At 42.7% G+C, this 20451-nt stretch overlaps 2 protein-coding genes across 3 annotated transcripts; both read left to right on the forward strand.

Moving 5' to 3' along the window:
• Window positions 1-1268: 1268 nt before the first annotated feature.
• tnnc1b (troponin C type 1b (slow)) lies at window positions 1269-8124 on the forward strand. 2 transcript variants are annotated; one of them, XM_080764572.1, is made up of 6 exons: window positions 1269-1396; window positions 3591-3621; window positions 4132-4278; window positions 5417-5531; window positions 5830-5969; window positions 7187-8124. In XM_080764572.1, exons 1-6 carry the CDS (start codon window positions 1373-1375, stop codon window positions 7216-7218), a joined length of 489 nt encoding a protein of 162 aa, XP_080620698.1. In that variant the 5' UTR covers window positions 1269-1372; the 3' UTR covers window positions 7219-8124. The 2 variants fall into 2 exon arrangements, with proteins under 2 accessions (XP_080620698.1, XP_080620699.1); XM_080764573.1 differs by having other exon boundaries at window positions 5833-5969.
• Window positions 8125-15626: 7502 nt separating this feature from the next.
• On the forward strand, window positions 15627-20322 carry tpk2 (thiamin pyrophosphokinase 2). Its single transcript, XM_080764361.1, has 8 exons — window positions 15627-15865; window positions 16935-17176; window positions 17366-17429; window positions 17868-17998; window positions 18270-18388; window positions 18573-18705; window positions 19227-19323; window positions 19838-20322. Exons 1-8 carry the CDS (start codon window positions 15793-15795, stop codon window positions 19882-19884), a joined length of 906 nt encoding a protein of 301 aa, XP_080620487.1. The 5' UTR covers window positions 15627-15792; the 3' UTR covers window positions 19885-20322.
• The last annotated feature ends 129 nt before the right edge of the window (window positions 20323-20451 follow it).

Consider the following 20451-nt stretch of genomic DNA (forward strand, 5'->3'; position numbering starts at 1 on the left):
TTGCCAATAGATTGGCACCTTACTTGTCCATCCATTCCATGCCAGCCAGGTCCAAAACCAGAGCTCTGACCTATGAACTGTGGCCGACGCTACAGCTGCTAGATAATGTCAGGTGCTGTCTGATGTCCTGGCAGAGTGCTAGCTTTACAGAGGAAAGATTTATCATCCCCTACCCCCTCCTAAAGTACCCCCCCCCAACCAACCCACCCACACCCAAAACCACCCTACCCCACTCCACTATTTCCAGTCAAGGGCATGGTATTTAAAATAGCTTTATCTGTGTGTTTATTGTCGTAAAGAAAATTTTGCCGTTAGACTGCAGTCCACTTGCTTCCACATTGAATATGAAAATTAAACTAAACATAGTAGTACATCAATTCGGATGCTATCATCTACAGTTGAACAGTATGTTTCAAGGGAGCTCATGTACTGTATTTACGATGAAATGGATATGGGTGACATGATCAGATGAATCATGTTCAGTGATGACATTGTAGTTGGCACAAGTACAAGTAGTTCTATATGCAGTGTTTAACCTAATAAACCCAGGCATCACAATCTTGGCTATAAGCGGGGGATTTCTTTTAAATGTTTTATTTACATATTTTGTGGCCAAGTGGTTAAACACACCACAAGGTAGACTTAATTGCACCAGCTTTCAAATAAAGTAGGCATTTCATGTCCTAGCTGTAGTGACACGAAGGTCAATGCTTTTTTATCTCCGATAACAATGTTATGTACTGTAATGTATATAACGATAATGATGTATCAAGATACCAATCTCCCCAAGAGAGGAAGATTCAGGTCAATTACAACAAACACAGAACTGTTACAGAAAAATATATTAGGTTTTTCCCCAAATCAGACCAAAGTCAGACAAGAATCTAATTATTGTGCTTCTGGTGGAGGAAAAGGCAGCTGAGCTCTTATTCTCACAAATAAAGATATCTCCGATGTCAGCCCATAATGGCCAGATGAGATGAAAACCGAGACTGGTGTGGACCCCACTCACCCCAGCTTCTGGTGGGTCTCCCAGTCACTCTGGACTGGAGGCTTGGGCTAAGAGACAATGTCACCAATTTAGGTGCGGCTGCCAAAGCGTCCCTATTGTTGGACCCTTGATCTTCCTCTATTTATAGATCCCCCCCCCCCCCTCTCTCTCCCGCTTCTTAATGAGAACAGTGCGATGACGTGGTCAGGCATTTCATTTTAGTGCCACACTCCCCCCAACAATGATTTTTGTTCACACCCCACACACCCCTCCCAACAATAAAGTCAGTGGCAGGTATTTGGTACAAGTCTTTATGCCTCTGTCTGAGTGGGGGCAAACGTGTGTGTGTGTGTGTACGAGACAGAGAAAAGACCAGCTGCCATGGATGATGTGTATAAAGCAGCGGTGAGTAAAAACATGATCTAGTTTAATGTTCTGTCAAAAGGTATGATGTACTGCGCTACTTCTCGACTGGCTTCAGGATTAAAGCTCTTCATACTTTCTTGGTTTTAGAGAATGGACTTGGTTCTAAGAAGGATGAAAGTTAGTTTTTTAGTATGTGTTCCTGCTTGCATAGTAAATACTTAGGCCTACTTTTAAATTGACTCAGAGTATACAAATGGAACCAAATGTACCTGCAAGGGTCCTTTTTGGTTCCATATTACACTTTTCAAACGTAACACTGGGATTTTTTGTGTGGTTACCTTCATCACGTAGAGTAGAATATATAGGCGTAGTTATAAGCTCCTGCGAAGAATGGCATCAGGTGTTCTTTCCACTGACAAATAGGTATCTGTTGGTCTAACGGAGACAGAAAGGAACATGTGAAAATAACAAGCCATCTGGACGGACGTGTTAACTTTAACACTGGTCCTACAATGCCTCGAAACTCCCCTTATACTGTACATACTGTAAATGTATTTGTTATTAGGGTGCTAGCCAAAGGCCAGCATACAGTACAATACCTGGAAAACCAAGTAGAAACAGGTGTGACAACTTTAGTTTTTCTCAACCATGGTTCATGTTTTTGGTTGTTATTAGAGAAAGTAAAAGATGAGTGTTCATTTTATTTCTTTTGCTGCTTTCTTTCATTTTAGGGATTTTAGCTGTTTTTGACAGGGGGGACGGGGGCATTCGAGCATGGGCTAAATATTGTGGCCAGATGTAATTTCTTGGGGTCTAGTAGGACTATAGTAAATAATAAATTGCTATAAAATTGTGTAAAGAAATACATATTTATCCCCATGATCGAATGCCCCCGCCCCCCTGTCAAAAACTGTTAAAATCCTTAAAACGAAAGAAAGCAGCAAATTAAAAAAGAATTACGCTCACCTTTCACTTTCTCTAATAACAACCTAAATCATGAACCTTGGTTGAAAAAAAACTAAAGATGTCCTTTAAGGACCCTCTGACAGTGTGAACATTTATTTTTGGTAGATTACTTTTTTTGTAATGATCTAGGAAGAAGTGACAGTAGCTCTAGTAAAATATTCTTCAACTGCCTCTCATCCAAAGATCTTCATGAATCTGGACTTGACAACCTGTGCCTTGGACCTTTGAGTTGTGCTTTGTGCCCTTGTGCCTATTCTATTTGTTCTAAATGCATTGATGTACGTACATAACACAGACTTGTATTTGTTGTCCCAAAGTGAGAAGAAACTGAACTGAAATTCATGACCACAGTTGGTAATACAACTAGTCAGCCACCTTGCACCATTGGTGCCAAATGAATGCCGAAATGCTGCATGCGTGGGGAGTCAATGGTCATATGCTGAGAGCATGTGTCATTTAACACTAGCTTTTTATAGAGTGTGCACACTTTCTTGCTATCAATACTTGCCTGTCAGAAGAGAATACCTTATTTTTCCCCTATTCTTTTCACCACACAAATAAGCCCAATATTTAGGCTTTTCAGTCACTTTCCGTGTGTACTTTCGAATTTGATTGGACAGAAACAATCGCCCTCATAACCCGTATTGGTCCATTTTTATACTCGGTTCAAACTGAGGATTTGAGTGTGTAATGGTCTACAAGCATTCTGAACCATGGATCTGAGCAGTATACCATAGCTGTCTCTCAAATGATGCGCTCCATGGACTGTTGAAGATTTCTGGCATTTCTCTGCCTGACAACAATAGAACAAAGGACAGAAATTTAGAGAGGAAGAAGAGGGGAGACAGCTGTCAGCTCAAGCAAATGGCCAGCAGTAATGCTGGTGCCAGAACCCCCCCCCTTCTCCCATCCAGCCCCCTGCAACCTCCCAAACCCTCCCATCTTACTCTGCCACACGACGAGAATAGTAGGTGAAGAAAGCAGCCTGACATTTCTGTCATACTGTGACAAGGGCTGAGCAAGGTTGGGAAGTGGTTTGGTGGACATGACACTGAGGTCATGGTCAAGAGAGTTCAAGGAGAGGGAGTGAGAGCTGACAGACAGACAGACAGACAGACAGACAGACAGACAGACAGACAGACAGACTGACAGGCTGGCTGGCTAGCCAGCTGATTGACAGGTTGACTGACTGACAGGTTGACTGTTTGACTGACTGCCAGGAAGTGCAGTTTCAGTAATTCACTAAATCTCTCTCTATTCTCTTTAGGTTGAGAACTTAACAACAGAACAGAGAAATGGTGAGGAGCCCATCACATACTGTCCATAACAAATTTATCATAATCATTATTATAATAATGTATGATTTAATATATTAATATTATGTGGTTGACACTAAGGTCTAATGTAACTAAGGCACTTGCCCATAGGGCAAGTAGGCCTACAGGTCGAGTTCTACTTGCCCAAAGGTCATGCCCTGAAAAGTAAATCAAATTAATGTTAAATCCCGAGTGGCAACAGTCACTTTGAAAGTCTGAACGAGCTCAACTTTTACTTGTAAAATGGTAGCATTATTTGTTCTTTCATGAATAACCAATAATATTTATGAAGACGTTTACTTTCCCATTCAAACACACTTGCCCATTGGGCAACCTGAATACAAACTACACTTTCCAGAACGTTTTATTTACTTGCGTCAACACCTGTTACCATTAAGCAAACATATTGGGATAGTTAGCTAATTTTGTTAATTAACTCACCTCTTTACATCAAGGGGAAACATGGTTCTACTACCCATTCTCTCTCTGCAGAGTTCAAGGCCGCGTTTGACATCTTCATCCAGGATGCGGAGGACGGATGCATCAGCACCAAGGAGTTGGGGAAGGTGATGAGAATGCTGGGGCAAAACCCCACCCCCGAGGAGCTGCAGGAGATGATCGATGAGGTGGATGAAGACGGTACATTACTGTGCTATTCACAACATGTGCCCATACACATGTCTACCAGACAAATAAAAAAAATACATTCGTTTTAGTGAAACAAACTTATTGTATTTCTATGGAGGGACATGCATCTAGTGACTTCTACAGGATGGCCGGGCACCTAAAGAACTGCCTGGCTACGTCATGTGTATCAGAGGAGATACAGACTTTGTGTTTACCCTCCACAAGACCAACCAGTAGTATGGGTTAGCAGTGGGGGGGCTCATTAGAAAACATCAAAAAGTTCAAGTTCAAGTTCAATGTCACAGGAAAGGTCAAAGTCCAAATTATATAATCGGGCATACCTCAGGAATGGTGAGACGTAGAACAAGAGTGTGAGCAGGTTTTTGTTATGTATCTTTTATTTTGTTTATTTTATTATTTGTTTTGCTGTTATTGTGAAGCAGTTCTACAAGGTGTAAGCCAAAATCAAATGATTCAAAGCATATTCATCACCACTGCCAGTGCAATTAGCCTATCTACCTGCCTACCTGCTAATTCACAATCTTTACATTATCAGTGTGAAACATTTGGCACCACCTGTCAAATATGAACAAATTGGCTCATGGTTCACCGACATAATAAAATGAATAGTATTACCTTAACCACTTGAACCCTAACAAACCTATTCTGGTCATGTGATAAGGTGAACAGATTCTGCAAAAGCTCACAACGCAACGCTATTTTCGGTATGGAAAAAGGACGGGGCCAAGGATTGAGCCCTGGGGGACCCAGGTCAATGAAGTATATAGGGTTTCATTGGTACAATGTCAAAGTCGTATGATTTGTCACACACGTTACCGCAATGAAATTTGATCTCCGCATTTGACCCATATCTCCTGGAGCGGTGAGCCGCAGCCAAGGAGCGGTGAGCTGCAGCCGGCTGCGCTCTGGAATCATTTGATTAGTTGAATTGACCCCCCAATCCAACCCATTGATGCTGAGCCTGAGTGCCAAGCAGGGAGGCATTGGGTCCCATTTTTACAGCCTTTAGTATGACCCGGCCGGGGATCGAACCCCGACCTCCCAGTTTCAGGGCGTTCACTGAACATTCTACTCTACTGTGTATGACATTGGTCATGGTCATGGAGAACTGTCATGTTTATGTTTGTAGGCAGCGGAACCGTAGACTTTGATGAGTTCCTAGTGATGATGGTGCGCTGCATGAAAGAGGAGAGCAAAGGGAAATCAGAGGAGGAGTTGGCGGAATTGTTCCGCATGTTTGACAAGTAAGATTCTATTTGCATTCCACACCAGTGGTTCTCAACCTTGCCTGAAAACCTTGAAAGCTTTGGCAGCCCACCCAATGGTATACACTTAACACAGTGGCTGCCATGTTAAAGTGACACTTCACCCTTTTTGCAAAAATATATATGATAATGACCTTTAGAAGATTTAGAACACTTCCCTGGGGGTCTTTATGTGTGTAATATGTGGTTTTAGATATTTTAGTGAGCCCAGTGTCTCTGATGTCATGGACACTGGGCTCACTTCCTCCTGTGTGTGACTCATTTGTGTTGTGCTAAGAAGGAATGGCGATGGTTACATTGACCTTGAGGAGCTGAAGGCCATGCTGGAGTCCACCGGAGAGGCCATCACTGAGGACGACATAGAGGAACTAATGAAGGACGGAGACAAAAACAATGACGGCAAAATTGACTATGACGGTACGAGCAAGGGGCCCAATCAATGACACACAATGACACACAAAGCTTTGTAAAGTAGGACATCTGATCATCTAGAATCTTCTCCTTGCTGGAACATCGCAAATTTGCTCATACAAGTCCATCAGCAGCAGTATTACTTTTAGGTTAGCAAATGGTGGTGGTCAAATGAGCCACAGTATAAATGAGAACAGTATTAGTGTAGTCATATCTGCATAATATTTGTGATTCAGATATATCAGATAAGCCCATCGTCTGAGAACACAATACCATCATAATATGTATAGAACTAAATTAACCACTTTCAACATGGCATCCCTATTTTTGTAATGTAAAATAGACCTTACTGTATAATTGCTAAACTACGTTGCTTCCTTTTAGCATCATGAAAGATGGTGAGGATTCACACGTCACACTCAACAACTCATACAATGGGCTATATGCACACAGAATAACTCTTCCTACTTCTGGGCTGCTTCCCCAGGTGTTACCGATGATACTAATGGCTAAGGCTCTGTTCCATTTAGTGTGCAGTGGTTCTCAAACTTTTTAATTTCAAGGACCTCCATAACTCTGAGAGTGTACAAATGGAACCAAATGGACCCTTACTGGTCCACTCTCAGAGTCCCATACAGGGCCATTTGGAACCCATGCACTCAAGGACACTTTGAGACCCACTGGTGTAGCAGAGTGTTTCCAGTGAGCCAAGCTAACACGCACAATAGCAGCACCCTGACTCCATTTGACCAGAATGGAACAGAGCCTTCATTAGTATCATCGGTAACGCATGTGAAGGAAGTAGGGAAGGGGCCCATGGTTCTTTCTAAAATGGCGTGTGTGCATATATAGCCCATTACGCTAAGGAATACTGTTGTAACTGGGGATGACCTTTTACGCAGAGACTGGGAGTCGATGGTCACTGAGGGGGCGCTTGTTTTACAGGCGACCGGATTAAGGTTGGTGAGGGGTCTGTTAAAACGACCGGATTAAGGTTAATTGGTGAGGGGTCCGTTAAAACGACCGGATCAAGGTTGGTGAGGGATACGCTGCTCCGTGTTTGCAGTTATGGTTAGGTTAGGGTTTGAGGTAGGTTGTCGTTTTGTAGTAGCCGGCGCTGTAAAAAGAGCGTCCCATCAGCGCCCATCGAAACCGAGGCTCTGCGCTTAAGGGCGTCCCGTTGTAACTGACTTAACGCAGCTCATATTGCCCTTTTCCTACAGAGTTCTTGGAGTTCATGAAGGGTGTTGAATAAGGATGGCCCTGGGGACCTGGATGGCTCCTACAGCAACACCATAACATCTATTGGCTGGAAAACCACCTCATGTCATTCCCTCAACAAGAAGATAAATAAATAAATCAAACAGCCCCACCTCCTGTTTAGATTTATAGTTGCGGGTACATGCGCACACACACACACACACACACACACACACAAGTGCAATGTGTGAATTGACTCGAAAATGTATTGATGGGATGAAAAGCTGATTTCTGTTTTGATTGATTGATTGAAATCTTTATTAACAGTTTGCAGAATTACAGTACATTTCAAGCACAAACTCAATACAAAGTGAGTGGACGACCCAATTAAGCCTTACACTTGTTTACAACAGGGTCCACATTGTTCAATTCATCAAAACATTTAGAGACAAACAAATAGACACTTCTATGTAGTTAAGAACAGAACAGGAATTCATCATATAGGAAGCGAAAAGGGAAAAAAAAATATATACAGTGAGGGGAACAGGGGGATAAAAGAAAATGAAAGACAGAGTGTAGGGCGCCTGCACACAACACCATGCGTTGATGCCATGTGTGCATATGTGCAGGCACCCAACACCACGTCCATACAAAAACATAGTACAATCCATAGTACAAAGACAGAGTGTAGGGCGCCTGCACACAACACCATGCGTTTATGCCATGTGTGCATATGTGCACAAACAAACATGCACGCTTGCGGGGCACACACCCACACACCCACCCGCACGCACACACACACATCTGTAGTCATACAACAACAGTGAACACTGTCAATTCTATTCTCTGAGTCAATTAATGGACTGCAAATTTCTTAAGGTCTGATTATGATAGTTGTGTCAAAATGTGACATTTTGACAAAACACTGTATATTTTCAATAAATAAAGATTTTCAATATGATATCTTGTGGTTCTTTCCGAATTCACAGAAACAATAATTGTTTGTTATATTTTGTATAGGGCTGTCAAATGATTACAATGTTTTATCAGATTAATCACAGTTTAAAAATGTATTAACCATGAGTAATCACCATTCGAACTATATGTCCAAAATATGCCATGTATTTCTGCATATTGTTGTGGGAATGGGAAAGGCATATATACATTTAACATACCGGTACATATGTATGTATATTTTATTCTTTATAACAAATCCAGTGTGGTAGGATGGTGTCTCCCTCTCTTTCACCCTGTTGTTTTGCTATGTGATTTGAGCCTCTGCCTATGTGTAAATTGTGCAGCCTTTTGTGCCTTTTATGGCAATAACAAAGAGTCGATGGGATTATGGGATGTATCCAAGCATGGATTAATTGCGTTTAAAAATGTACTTAAATTAATCTCACAAATGAATTAACTCCATTAACTTCCATAAATTAATTCTGAAGGAATACTGTAAATGCAACACAAACAAGATGTATCGTACTAACACATTCTGACAAAACGTTCTTATATTATTCACCTGACGGCTGTCAGGTAAATATAATTTATATGCTTCCATTTACTTCAACAATACATTATACATTGATATGTTTAGTTACTTTTGAATGTCACTTGCACACATAGCAACAATGGAGGAATTATGTCCCCAGGTGTTTATGTCCTTGACAACAGCAGAGTAGTGGAACATTAGGCCTCTGATAAAATGCTATGTGACGGACAATGGATTATCCGACCTGTACCCAAGGCCCTGGGGTGGAAGAGGCCCAGGTTTACTTCTGATGGGCCACATTTGTTTCTCCCTCAGCATCTGCTTGAGGAAGATGGAAGAGACGATGGAACAGACCAGTGAGATTTTGCAAGAGAAACAAGTGTCCGACTCCAGGTCTTTGACAACAAGCTCAAAAGAAGCAACTAGGCTGCATGATCACACACACAACAAAATGAGTTAATATAGCATAGTTTTACCACTTTTACCACCAGATCTACGACAAGCTTGTAGATCTGCTATTTTCAAATATCTAAAAATAATTGAGATATTTGGAATACTTTTTAAATACACAAATCCTGTATGTGGGTCCCTGACACAAAATATTTTCAGATGGGGCTCACACAAGTACACAGAGTATTAATTTGGGGGGTCCTTGACATGAAAATGTTTGAGAACCACTTAAAAGAAGCAAACCCAAATAAGACTGATGAATAATGGTCAGCTAAGGTACACGGGCTGACACCGTTGGGACATGCAAACTGTGGTGACTCCATAGAAAGAGTAATCTGCGTAGAGTTATTTACAATCGGGTCTGTAAAAACAATGTCTCTGTTAGAAGCTGTCAGCACCCTAGGGGTCGCGGGACAGTTCTAATCTTGGTGAAATATCTCAAACTGCAATCCAACAGCTGTGTGTTCAGGGAGCTTCTCCTTGCTCTCTGTTCCTTAGTATACAATGTATTTGTGATTAAATCAGTTAGACCTGTTAATAATACATTACATTCTACCTTTGTGACATTATGTGTTAAATAAGGTTCTGCAATACTTCATATATAGTATAGATATTTAGTTAGTCCTATTGATATATTGATATTCCTAACCATCTGTCCATTGTACCAAGACATCAGAGACACATACTTCCCACAGATTACAACCACACACGGAGATTTTGAAAACATGACCAATGACAAAAAACTCCCATATCTGCTGGGCGAAGTACAACAATGTGCAAACACAGCAGCAAGATTTGTGAGTTGCTGTGATAGGAGAAGGATATCAAATGGAACACAACCACCCTAAAGACTAATCATTGTGTATATTCCTGCACTATACCTGCATCGAGTTATCTTGGTACACAGAAGTTGATCTATTGAAGATTCTGACCTTCAAAGTACATCATTTTTGTTTTGATTGTATTGCTGTATTGTTGTTTTGTTCTTTCTGCTTTGGCAATGTAAACGTATGTTTTCTCATGCCAATAAAGCCCTTTGAATTGAATTGAATTGATATAAACCGTATAGTTAGTATGAGACATGAGCTACATGCCAGATGTCCCGCCTACTCACAGGCAGATCCTGTGAAAGCAACAATCTGATTGGCTCCCATAAAAGCGGAGGGGGCCTGTAGCCTGTTTCCGGAGGAGGGTCTTGAAGTTAATATACTGCAATGTTTGAGACCACTGGCTTGTGTTCACATTGAGATTGGCTACGATGTGACTCCTGGGGGCACGGGGCCTTCAGCCCGTGCCTCTGCCTTGTTGTAGCTACTGAGTGAATCCTGACAATAAAGCTGTATTCGTAAGATTGCAACCTGCCTGCCTGCGTTTCTTCTCACTCATTCAACCATCGCTGCTACAAGACAGGGGTCATTTGGCACAAAATATACATCAAGACCTACACTAAGAACTACACTTTTAGAAACAAGGTAAAAAAGCTCCTGCAACAACCAATATTTACAAGGGACGTCACAGAATAACAAGCACAAAGTTGCTTATCTTACATGGCAACACTAGAACAGTCTCGTCCCCAGCGACAAAGGACCGAGATGCCGGATGCCTACGAGCCACTCCTATTAACCAACTGCCGGTCCTCACTGGAATCGCCCCAGCAGAGGTCAGACGAGAAGCAGCCACGCTGGTCCTAGCTCGGAAGGCACAGTTGGGCACAAGGTCGTCACGGAGACACCACAGTGCATGCGACTCAAGTCAAGGCGGCCCTTTGCCACACAGGCCCAGGAACTGCTCCGCACAACACCAGCTGACACCTCCAAGACTTCCTGGGTGAGGGCAAGATGGAGGGACCAGTGGAAGGCAACAGGACCATCCAGGCTTCACCACTACATCGAGGATTCCACAGATGTTCCTGGCCAGCACATCCCCCTAAAGGAGTGAACAACCCTCAACCGCCTTATGACAGGTGTGGAACATTTTGGTGCAGTTATGCAGAAGTGTGGTCTCACCACATAGACTGTAAAAAGATTGGTCTCACAGACAGTGCCAAATGTTAATGTGGGGATCCACTACAGACTGTGGAACACGTGCTGAGCTGCCCCATATTGACCTAGACAATGACACACTGGACTGGCTTGCTGCAAGGTCTAAGGACATACGACAGAAGAAACAAGATTGAGGAGCAAACAGAGCACAATATGTGCTTTACCTGTGTGGTAGCTGAGGAAAGGTTCTTCCACAGATCCTCTTGCAGGCAGCAGACATCACTGGCAGGCTGAGATGTTGGTAGTCAACTAGGTACCATAGGATAAATGGTAAATGGTGCATTTATATACAGTAGCACCATTATGCAAGGCTGCCAGGTTCACACAGCATTAGTAGTGTCCACGGTTAGCCTCCACTTGTAAATCAAAAAGGGATGAAAAAGGTCAAATTCACATATTATATCTTCACACACCTTTTCAGATTTCACATAATGGGCATCAAGATTGCGGATACAAGCAGCTGAAATGGGTTCTCAGACAGGTGGCCCTTAGAGGTAGGGTGAGAAGTTCAGTCATCTGCGAGTAGCCGGTAACCAGCCGGGAAGCCCATTGGAAAATTTGGCATAGGAAGTCCCACTGGAAGGAGACCCCCTGGCAGACCAAGGACTAGATGGCAGGATCCACACTGGCCTTGGGATGCATCAGGATCCCCCAGGAGAAAGTTTCTAACGTTTCTCAGAATAGGAAGTCTGGAGCTCTCTGCTGGAACTGTTGCCCCCGAGACCCGATTCCAGAAAAGCGATTGATGGTGGATGGATGGGAATCCACATAAACACATGCATGGACAAACATTGGCTGTCAAACCAAAGGTTAACTGGTTGTCTATGTCCTTGGGGTGGGAGAGTTACTGCATTTGCTTAAACAGGATTGATCTCATGCAGCATTCACTGTCACACTATTGTTGCCTATTCCCTGTGTTCTGTACAAACTATGATGAGAGTAAGGGGTGTTACAACTTACAAGTGAGAGCTGACTCTTCTGATTCTATATCTAAACTACTGTTCACTTTATTATTACCTCAAACATGAGAGGAGCAATAAAAAAAAACATAAAAAAACACAAAGGTCTCCACCTTTCCACCTTCCTTCCACCTTCCTCTCCCACCCAGATCTTCTCCTTTACAAACATCTGTTTCCTGAAGTGCTCTTCCATAACTGTCGATTCTTTCATACGAAGCTATTTGTTTCTACATTCACTCCTGATGCAGATAAAAGATTCTAGTCTTAGAGATCTTAGAGATTTCATTTTCCATATCTGCCCTAACATTGTTCAGTTGGTAGCAGAGTTCTCTTCTCCTGTATGATGCTGCCTAGTTCTCGGTGGGTATTACTGAGCACATTACTCTGCTTTCTTTCCAATCTGAATGAAGTGCGGAGATCTCGTCTTTCCCTGTCTTCGGTTCCATTGCCTGGAACTTGTTCTCTGCCATTGTGATCTATTTTTTTCTGTTGCTGTTGCTTTTCATGGCTGCCAGTTCCCACCTGATGTCATGTGGGAGTTCCCACTGCTCAAGACTACTGAAGTACTGAATAACTGCTAGCTTGCATAATGTCTTCAGACTAGGACTTAAGTCTAAGATGTACAGGTCATCACGTGAGTATCCTCCAAAGAGGATATGATCTCCCACTCTGCAACAGCATATACTAGACTGCCATGAATATGGCCCTTTCCCCTTGGGCTCAACCTTCTTCCAGGAGAAGGTCTCGGGATTGAATTTCCACAGTGCATTTAATTTCCGTAAGTAAGAATCAGGAAGAAAGTTGTAGCCACCAAATATGTACAGCTCTTCATTGTAGGCAAAGGCTGAATGACACATGCGTCCTTCTGGAATTAGCTGTGCAGAAGGCTTGGAAAACCAACAGTTGGTCTCTGTGTCAAACACTCTGATGTTGTAGTAGTCCTCGTCCCGGTCCCCTCTGCCCCCGAATACAAACATCTTTTCCCCAATGATGGTGGCAGAGTGACGTGATGAAACAGGTGTTGAACCTCTTGGATTAATTAAAGACCAGACCATGGATGTGGTGTCCAAATTGTAGATGTCATTAGTGTATCCAGTAAGATCATTGAATCCACCAAAGATATACATGACCTTCCCCAGGACACACGCTGAGTGGTCACGCCTCGCCCCTGGAACAGTTCCCGAAATCATGGGCTTGGACCATCGGTGGGTGTTGACATCGAATGCATAAAGCACGTTGCAGCATACATCTATGGAAGTTTCCCCTCCCCAGATGTAGATGATATCCTCTATCAGCATAGCTGTGTGACCCAAGCGCATGACTGGAACCTCAAGGGGATGGTTTGCGTTTCTAGTTATCACTGGGGGCAACTTCATCCAGCGCAAAGACACTATGTTGAAGACATGCACCTCAATCTGACCCATGTTGAACATATACAGGGACTTCTCCCATGGACAGTAGTACCCTCCAAACGAGTACTCCTTGTGCCCGACTGCCACAGCAACAAGATCGGCTCTCTTTGGTCCTCCTTTCAGATGCACTATCCAGCGTAACATTTCACAGACCAGACCAGAAAATGGTCATAATGTGTGTAATGTTCTTGCTACAACTTATATGGGAACAGCAGCACAAACGTCACGCAATGCATGCATGGACATTCCAGGAAGCCAATGGGTTGAGTTGGCCAATCAGGGAAGCCGACGCCTGCTGATCTCTCAAATTGAGATAGCAGAGAATCTTCCACACGTTTTGAGGGTTGCTATGCCCTCCAACGTCTGGCTTTTGTGTGTGACGTCATGTGGCAGCCATGGACTTTTAAATGTTTGCTTTAAACTGTGGTGCCTTGATGATGACGTATGGTGATGTATTGAGTTTGACCCTCATGACGTCACAGTGGGCGGAATAATAATAAATAGATAGCAATAAAATAAAGAGCTATAGTCAATTTGTCCCTTGTGTCAGTCACGATTAATCGTATTTATATTATAGCTACTTAATCTCAATGGCCAAACATGGGCACCAGCTCGTGGTATTAGTATTCATTAATACGATCTCTAATGGAGGACTTAAACACAATTAAATAAAATGGGGAAAGTATTCAGTGTGGGGCAGACAGCCTGACACAGACAGATTTGGGAGACCTGCATAGTTTTGTTGTTGCAAGGAAAGCGGTAGAATGAGACTTTAGTGGTTGTTGTAGTCGCAGATCGGTTCAAACACCGCTCCGACGGAGGGACACAGTAGGCTATAACTCTATGGGGACACAAACGGTAGGACCTGGAAGTATCTCTGGAGGGGGCGCTACATCACGGATAAAATACTGAATAGTTAACATGCAAGATGTCGTGTACGTTGTGTATGTTACCTGGCGAAGATTCAGCCAGCATTGTATCTTAATATTCCGCCCATTGTGATGTCATGAGGGTCAATACATCACCATACGCCGTCATCATCAAGGCACCACTCACTTCACACTGGGTGTGATTTTTGAGGGCCGCTAGCCCCTCCAATGCATGGCTTTCCGAGTCTATGGACTTTAATGTTTGTCTAGGCTTATGATGTAATTTTTTGCCAGCCAAGTCTATGGACTTCAATGTGTGCCCAGGCTCTGGACAGGGCCCCTGCTTCATTGAAAGCATGACATTTAAATAAAGAAAAATAAAGAAATCACACCTGTGTGAAGTGAGGGGCGCTCTTAGCTCCCTCCTGTGGTAATAACGTTTATTACAAACTGACCGCTGTTTTAGCAGAAAAGAAGGGAGACATAATTATGCCATTTATGTGTACCATGTATTAGTGTAGGCCTACAGTAAACAAACTAAACATATCTAGGCCTACTATAGCCTACTATCATCATCATCTTCATGATGTATTGTCAATGGTAATCTTTGTTTTTGGACAATATAGCCAACTTGCTCGTCTACATATGACGTAAATTCTCCATTCATTGTCAATGGCATTTAATATGTTTGTGTTAGGACAAGAATCTACACTATAGCTAAAGCCCCTCAAAAATCAATCAATCAAAAATCAAAATCGTAAGACGTCGTAGCTGGCTGATATAAATACTGCCCTCGCTGTGCCCCTCACTCCACATGAGTGTGCTTTCTATTTATGTATTTAATTATTTAATGGAGTACGTTACACGTATAATGGAATGGAATCCTAATTGCATCATATTCGCTTCCCGAAGTTCCCGTATCCGCTCCATACCGGATCTGCAAACTGCAAACTAAAGTCAATTGATTCCTATCCTCGGTCCCATAATTCCGCCTGATCCTGTCCAGAGCCAGTAAGACAACTGAACTCCGTGATGGGGCCAGGCTCTTCTACATAGGGACAACCGGAAGTTTATGGAATGCATTGGAGTCTATGGGGCATGGGTCTCGTGCGAGTACACGTAACCGGGCTGTTTTCTGCCCCCTCGATGACGTCCCAACTGGGTCGAAACCATACTCTAAGGTCGCAACTCTGGCTCTGATCCTAAGCTCTGATCCTGTCTACCACTTTGCTGGAACGCATGCGCACTTACGCGGGGAAAAATGGAGTAGGTAGCCACTACATTACGCAAATAAGGTATAGTGATATATAGAAAAATAAGCCAGAGAATGTATTAATATTTAGCTCGTCCCTCCCAACCCATGCAGTTTGAACTCGGGTAAATTTGATGGAACAGATTTCCTACACAAATGGCAAACACCACCTCCTGGTCTGATAAAATGCTGCATCTACTTCGCCGAATGAATAACTTTTATTCACCAGGTAACATAAACATACACAACTTTCAAGACAGCTTGCATGTTAACTATTGGAATGGATCATGTGGAAGCTGAATGTTGGTTTGACAATTGGAATTAGCTTGAATATAAATACAATTAATCCTGACTGGCACAAGGGACAAATTGACATAGTGCTTTGTTTTATTGTTATCCATTCCTTACTAACTACTAATTATTAGTTTAATTAAGTAATTATACTAACTACTAACTAACTTATTGTTATCCACAAACACTGTCATCGAGGAAGCTCGAAAGTAGGCTACAATTCATATTGCACTGGCCTATAAGTATATACTGTATGTAGCCCTAGAATAGCTGATCTGGACAATAACTAGCCCTAGAACGGCTCTTGTTGTTACATACAGTATGTACAGTATTTCACATACAGAGCCATATAGTACACCCTCGTATTTTGTGGTAGAACTCTAATTTATGCGGCATAAATGTGATAAATGCTCCGTTTGTACTCACCCATTAAATAATTCCAAAGACGTGGTGTGAAAAATGGTCCTCTAGTTTTATATCCATGTGAAAGTTCTGGCACAAAACGCGTATTTGGTGAATTATCTCCACTTTTTCAAGAGATGCACACGGACGCCTTTCTCTACGGGCGAGGCCGGAGTGATAGTTGAACCTTCCTGTTGTTTACCGCAGACGTCATCACCAATTGACCAGGGAAACACAAAGGTTTGCGGTCACACAATTGGCAGGTGCTTTGCGATAGGTGCTGGGTAATTAATCACACCACCTGCCAATTGTGTGACCGCAAACTTTTGTGTTTCCCTGGTCAATTGGTGATATAAAACTAGAGGACCATTTTTCACACCACGCTGATTATTTATCACAAATACTTTGTGAAAACACCAATAGTAATCCCAGCAATATGGTCACAATCACAATATAGCTATTGGGTTAAAAAACATAATAAACAAAATATATAATGATATATAATAGATGGTTTTGTAAATATTGCACATGACACTTCCAGCTTTATGCATGTGACAATACACACCGTGAACCATGCGATCTAATGTGGTTACCCTTTCACACAGGCTCAAGCCGTGCAAGTTGCTTTAGATTCGAGGTGGCTGGAGAACATGTTGGCTGGGTCCAACCCAAAGTTGCTTCCGTTTTGGCCCGTTTTCCTGAAGTTTTCAATCAGAATCACAGCGGTGCCATTTCACTGTGCCAACCTCTTGACACTTATGGGAGCAGGTCAGATGCCATCGACATCGTCCTTCAAACCCTTAGACAAGACAGCACTCTGACATGTCTGAAGGGATGGCGAGATGAGGTGAGGAGAACAAGCATCATCACACACACACACACACACACACACACACAACACACCACACACACAACTATTTTACACTATACCTCCGGAGTGAGTCCGTGGTTTCTACTTTCCAGACAGTATTTCCATACATGCACATGCAGCAGCACACATGTGTAAAATTATCCTCAAACTATTATATTCTTTCAGAAATATCAAGTAATGGCAAAGTTCTTCAACGCTCCTCTGATGTGCATGGAAAGATCAGCCACAAGTAGGTTTTGGTATGCACAAGTCAGTGACGGTATCGACAATTCGACATGCACTCAATATACTGTACATCATATTAAGCTTTATTTAAATATTCATTTTAGCTACTAGAGTTCAGAGAGACAGGAAGCTGGGGGCAGACAGGGGGAATGACATTCAACACTCTGATTGGAATTTGGAATTGAGCAATTACGTGGTCGACACTCTATTCCATCAGCTACTGGCACGCCCTTGGTCACCAGAGGCTTTACATAAGCCAACAGCAATGATAATGCAGGTGCCGCCCTGGTGGATCTGTCACTCACTCACTTAGGCATAGAACTGACTGTGATGTCTGGGCTGGGGTTCCAATTCCCTTCCTGTTACATGCCATCGCCTCTGCTTCCTGTCATTATCCACTGCATAATGTTCAATAACAAAGCAGAAATCACCTCGTATGCAGGTCTTTTCGGAGTGAAGCGTTACGGAGTCCACATAAATGGGTACTGTCGGGATGAGAGTGGGGAGGTGAGGATGTGGTTGGCGAGGCGCTCTCCCACTAAGCAGACCTACCCGGGGCTACTGGACAACTTGGTGAGTGTGCATTGTGCAAACTCAGCCTACAGTACTTATGCTACACCCTGATGCATGAACAGGAAATGTGTAGATTTAATTGAAGCAGGCAGGATAAATGTGGCTTGCTAGAATAGATTTGTGGGATCTAATAAACAATTCTCATACCAAAATTCACCAGGACTGCCCATTTGTAAATTATTTGTTTTTAACTTGATGGAGAAAGCCCTCCTTCAAAAGCATGCAGTGGAGGTCCATAAAGTCTGACATGCATACTGCTGTATTGTTTAAGGCAGCAGGTGGTCTGGCTGCAGGTATCAGCATCAAACACACCGTTGTCAAAGAATGCGAGGAGGAAGCGTGCATACCTGCATACATTGCTGAGAAGGCCCGTCCTGTGAGCACTGTAAGGTAAATTGATTCCTGACACAACTAAGTAGCAACATGATTTCAAAGCATTTAAAAATGGTTAAACTAAGCACAAGTTATTTGCATTCTCCTTTTAGATTGGCTATTTCTGGTGAATGTTCCCCCCTAGAATCCCAGAATAGGGGTGCTAGGGTTCAAGTGGTTTAATCAAACACCTGTTTTCCAGCTATACCTATGAAGATGAGGAGGGTGTGTTTCCAGAGAGTCAATTTGTCTTTGACTTAGAACTTCCTCCTGACTTCAAGCCCAGGATAGGGGACGGGGAAGTGCAAGATTTCTACCTCTTGCCCATAGATGAGGTTAGTGTGTTCTGAGTCTATAAAACCTCTCAAAGGCTCTATTACATTACTTTGTTCAGTTGTGTTGCCTAAATGCACCATTAAATGTCCAATCATTGAGGGTTGTGTCCAATAAGAGCTTGATTTGTGACAAATGAAACAAACCTATTAATAAATCACACCCGTGTGAAATGATGGGCGCTCTTGTCATCGTAGATCAATTTATGTTAGCGGACCTAGCTGATGCACCCCTCAACCAGTGTTGGGACATAACGTAACGTAAATAACGTGTTACAGTAGCGCTGTTACCTTCGGCAGTAACAGTTGCTGTAGCGCTTTATTTTGTAACTTTGTTACCGTTACTACATGGTGCGTTATTCCGTTATTCTTCCGTTATATCCTGGATGAGGCTGAGTTCAGGGCAAAAATGATCACCTATTTTCATTTAAAATCTCCGGTTGAGTGGACAGACAACCCATTCCAGGAAGGAATCACACCTTAACTGACATTACAATGTGATTGCAGTTAGTTCTCTCTTTCAGGTAAAAGGACTGTTGGTCACTGAGGACTTCAAACCCAACTGTGCCATGGTCGTCTTAGATTTCCTTATGAGACACTCATTTGTTGAGCCAGACACAGGTACAGTATGTTCAACGGTTACGGATTTGAGTGAAAGTCAACCGATAATTCCCAGTAGGTTACTTATCAAACCGATCTTATCGGTCTACTTCACATGCTGGGAGCCTACTGAAAATGACAAGCCACCTCATACCCTCACCTAAGCATAACCGCAAGCACGTAGCAGCGCATCTCAACCTTAACGAATATTCGCCAACCTTACTCTGGTCATTTTGGTCTTCTGCATACTGAGAAACGACAAGCCTCCTCATACCCTCACCTAAACATAACCGCAAGCACGTAGCAGCGCGTCTCAACCTTAACGAATGTTCGCCAACCTTACTCGGGTCGTTTTCCGGATTTTCGTTTTATCAATGCCAATCGCAGCCAGTAGGCTCCCAGACTGCATGCAGTAAGTAACCTACTGGGAATTATCGGTTGATAACATTCGAAGCGGGTGGTATGTTTCACACTGTATTCTGTGATGAAGCAGATCACTTGTCAAACTAACATTCTCTCATGTCTTTCATTTCAGAGCCGTTTTACCAGGAATTCATGGCAGGACTCCATCATACACTATAGTCCCTACAATGACATTGCGAAATGTCCACAGTCCACATATGAAATTATTGCGAACGCACTGAGCACTAACTATGAGACCTAGCAGAACATGTCTGTCTGTCTGTCTATGTGTCTGTGTGCCTTTTCAGTTGCTGGCCCCAAACTCTGGAACTGTCTACCCCCTCATATTAAGTCTGCTCCTTCCTTAGAGGCCTTTAAGTCTTTACTAAAAACCCATTTCTTCTACCTGGCTTTTAATGTTTGACCTAATTAACCTGTGTACTTTTTGTGTTGCTTCGATTTTGTAATGTAACCTGTGTACTTTTGTGTTGCTTTGATTTTATTTTACTATGTTACTTATGTCATGTTTCCTGTACAGCACTTTGGTTGGCCTCCTGGTCTTTGAAAATGTGCTCTATAAATAAAATTTGATTTGATTTGATTTGTGTGTCACGCTGTAACACCACCAGAGGGTGCACCTGTATCACACACATACACACACACACACACACACACTGCAGTCGCTTCCTGCATTTGCGTGTCTTACTTGTGTTGTATGCTGTATTACCATTTGCTGTCACTACAATG

Source organism: Protomyctophum bolini (assembly GCF_963924005.1).
Source record: "Protomyctophum bolini genome assembly, chromosome: 5".
Classification (NCBI taxonomy): Eukaryota; Metazoa; Chordata; class Actinopteri; order Myctophiformes; family Myctophidae; genus Protomyctophum; species Protomyctophum bolini.

What these genes read in the sequence shown, in the direction of transcription:
- tnnc1b (XM_080764572.1), top strand. Translation starts at nt 1,373, where the DNA reads ATGGATGATGTGTATAAAGCAGCG. An exon ending in AACAACAGAACAGAGAAATG is followed by an intron (nt 3,622 to 4,131) that starts GTGAGGAGCCCA and finishes CTCTCTCTGCAG; the next exon opens with AGTTCAAGGCCGCGTTTGAC. An exon ending in CGGCAAAATTGACTATGACG is followed by an intron (nt 5,970 to 7,186) that starts GTACGAGCAAGG and finishes CTTTTCCTACAG; the next exon opens with AGTTCTTGGAGTTCATGAAG.
- tpk2 (XM_080764361.1), top strand. Translation starts at nt 15,793, where the DNA reads ATGGCAAACACCACCTCCTGGTCTGATAAAATGCTGCATCTACTTCGC. An exon ending in CGGGGCTACTGGACAACTTG is followed by an intron (nt 17,999 to 18,269) that starts GTGAGTGTGCAT and finishes GTATTGTTTAAG; the next exon opens with GCAGCAGGTGGTCTGGCTGC. An exon ending in ACCTCTTGCCCATAGATGAG is followed by an intron (nt 18,706 to 19,226) that starts GTTAGTGTGTTC and finishes TCTCTCTTTCAG; the next exon opens with GTAAAAGGACTGTTGGTCAC.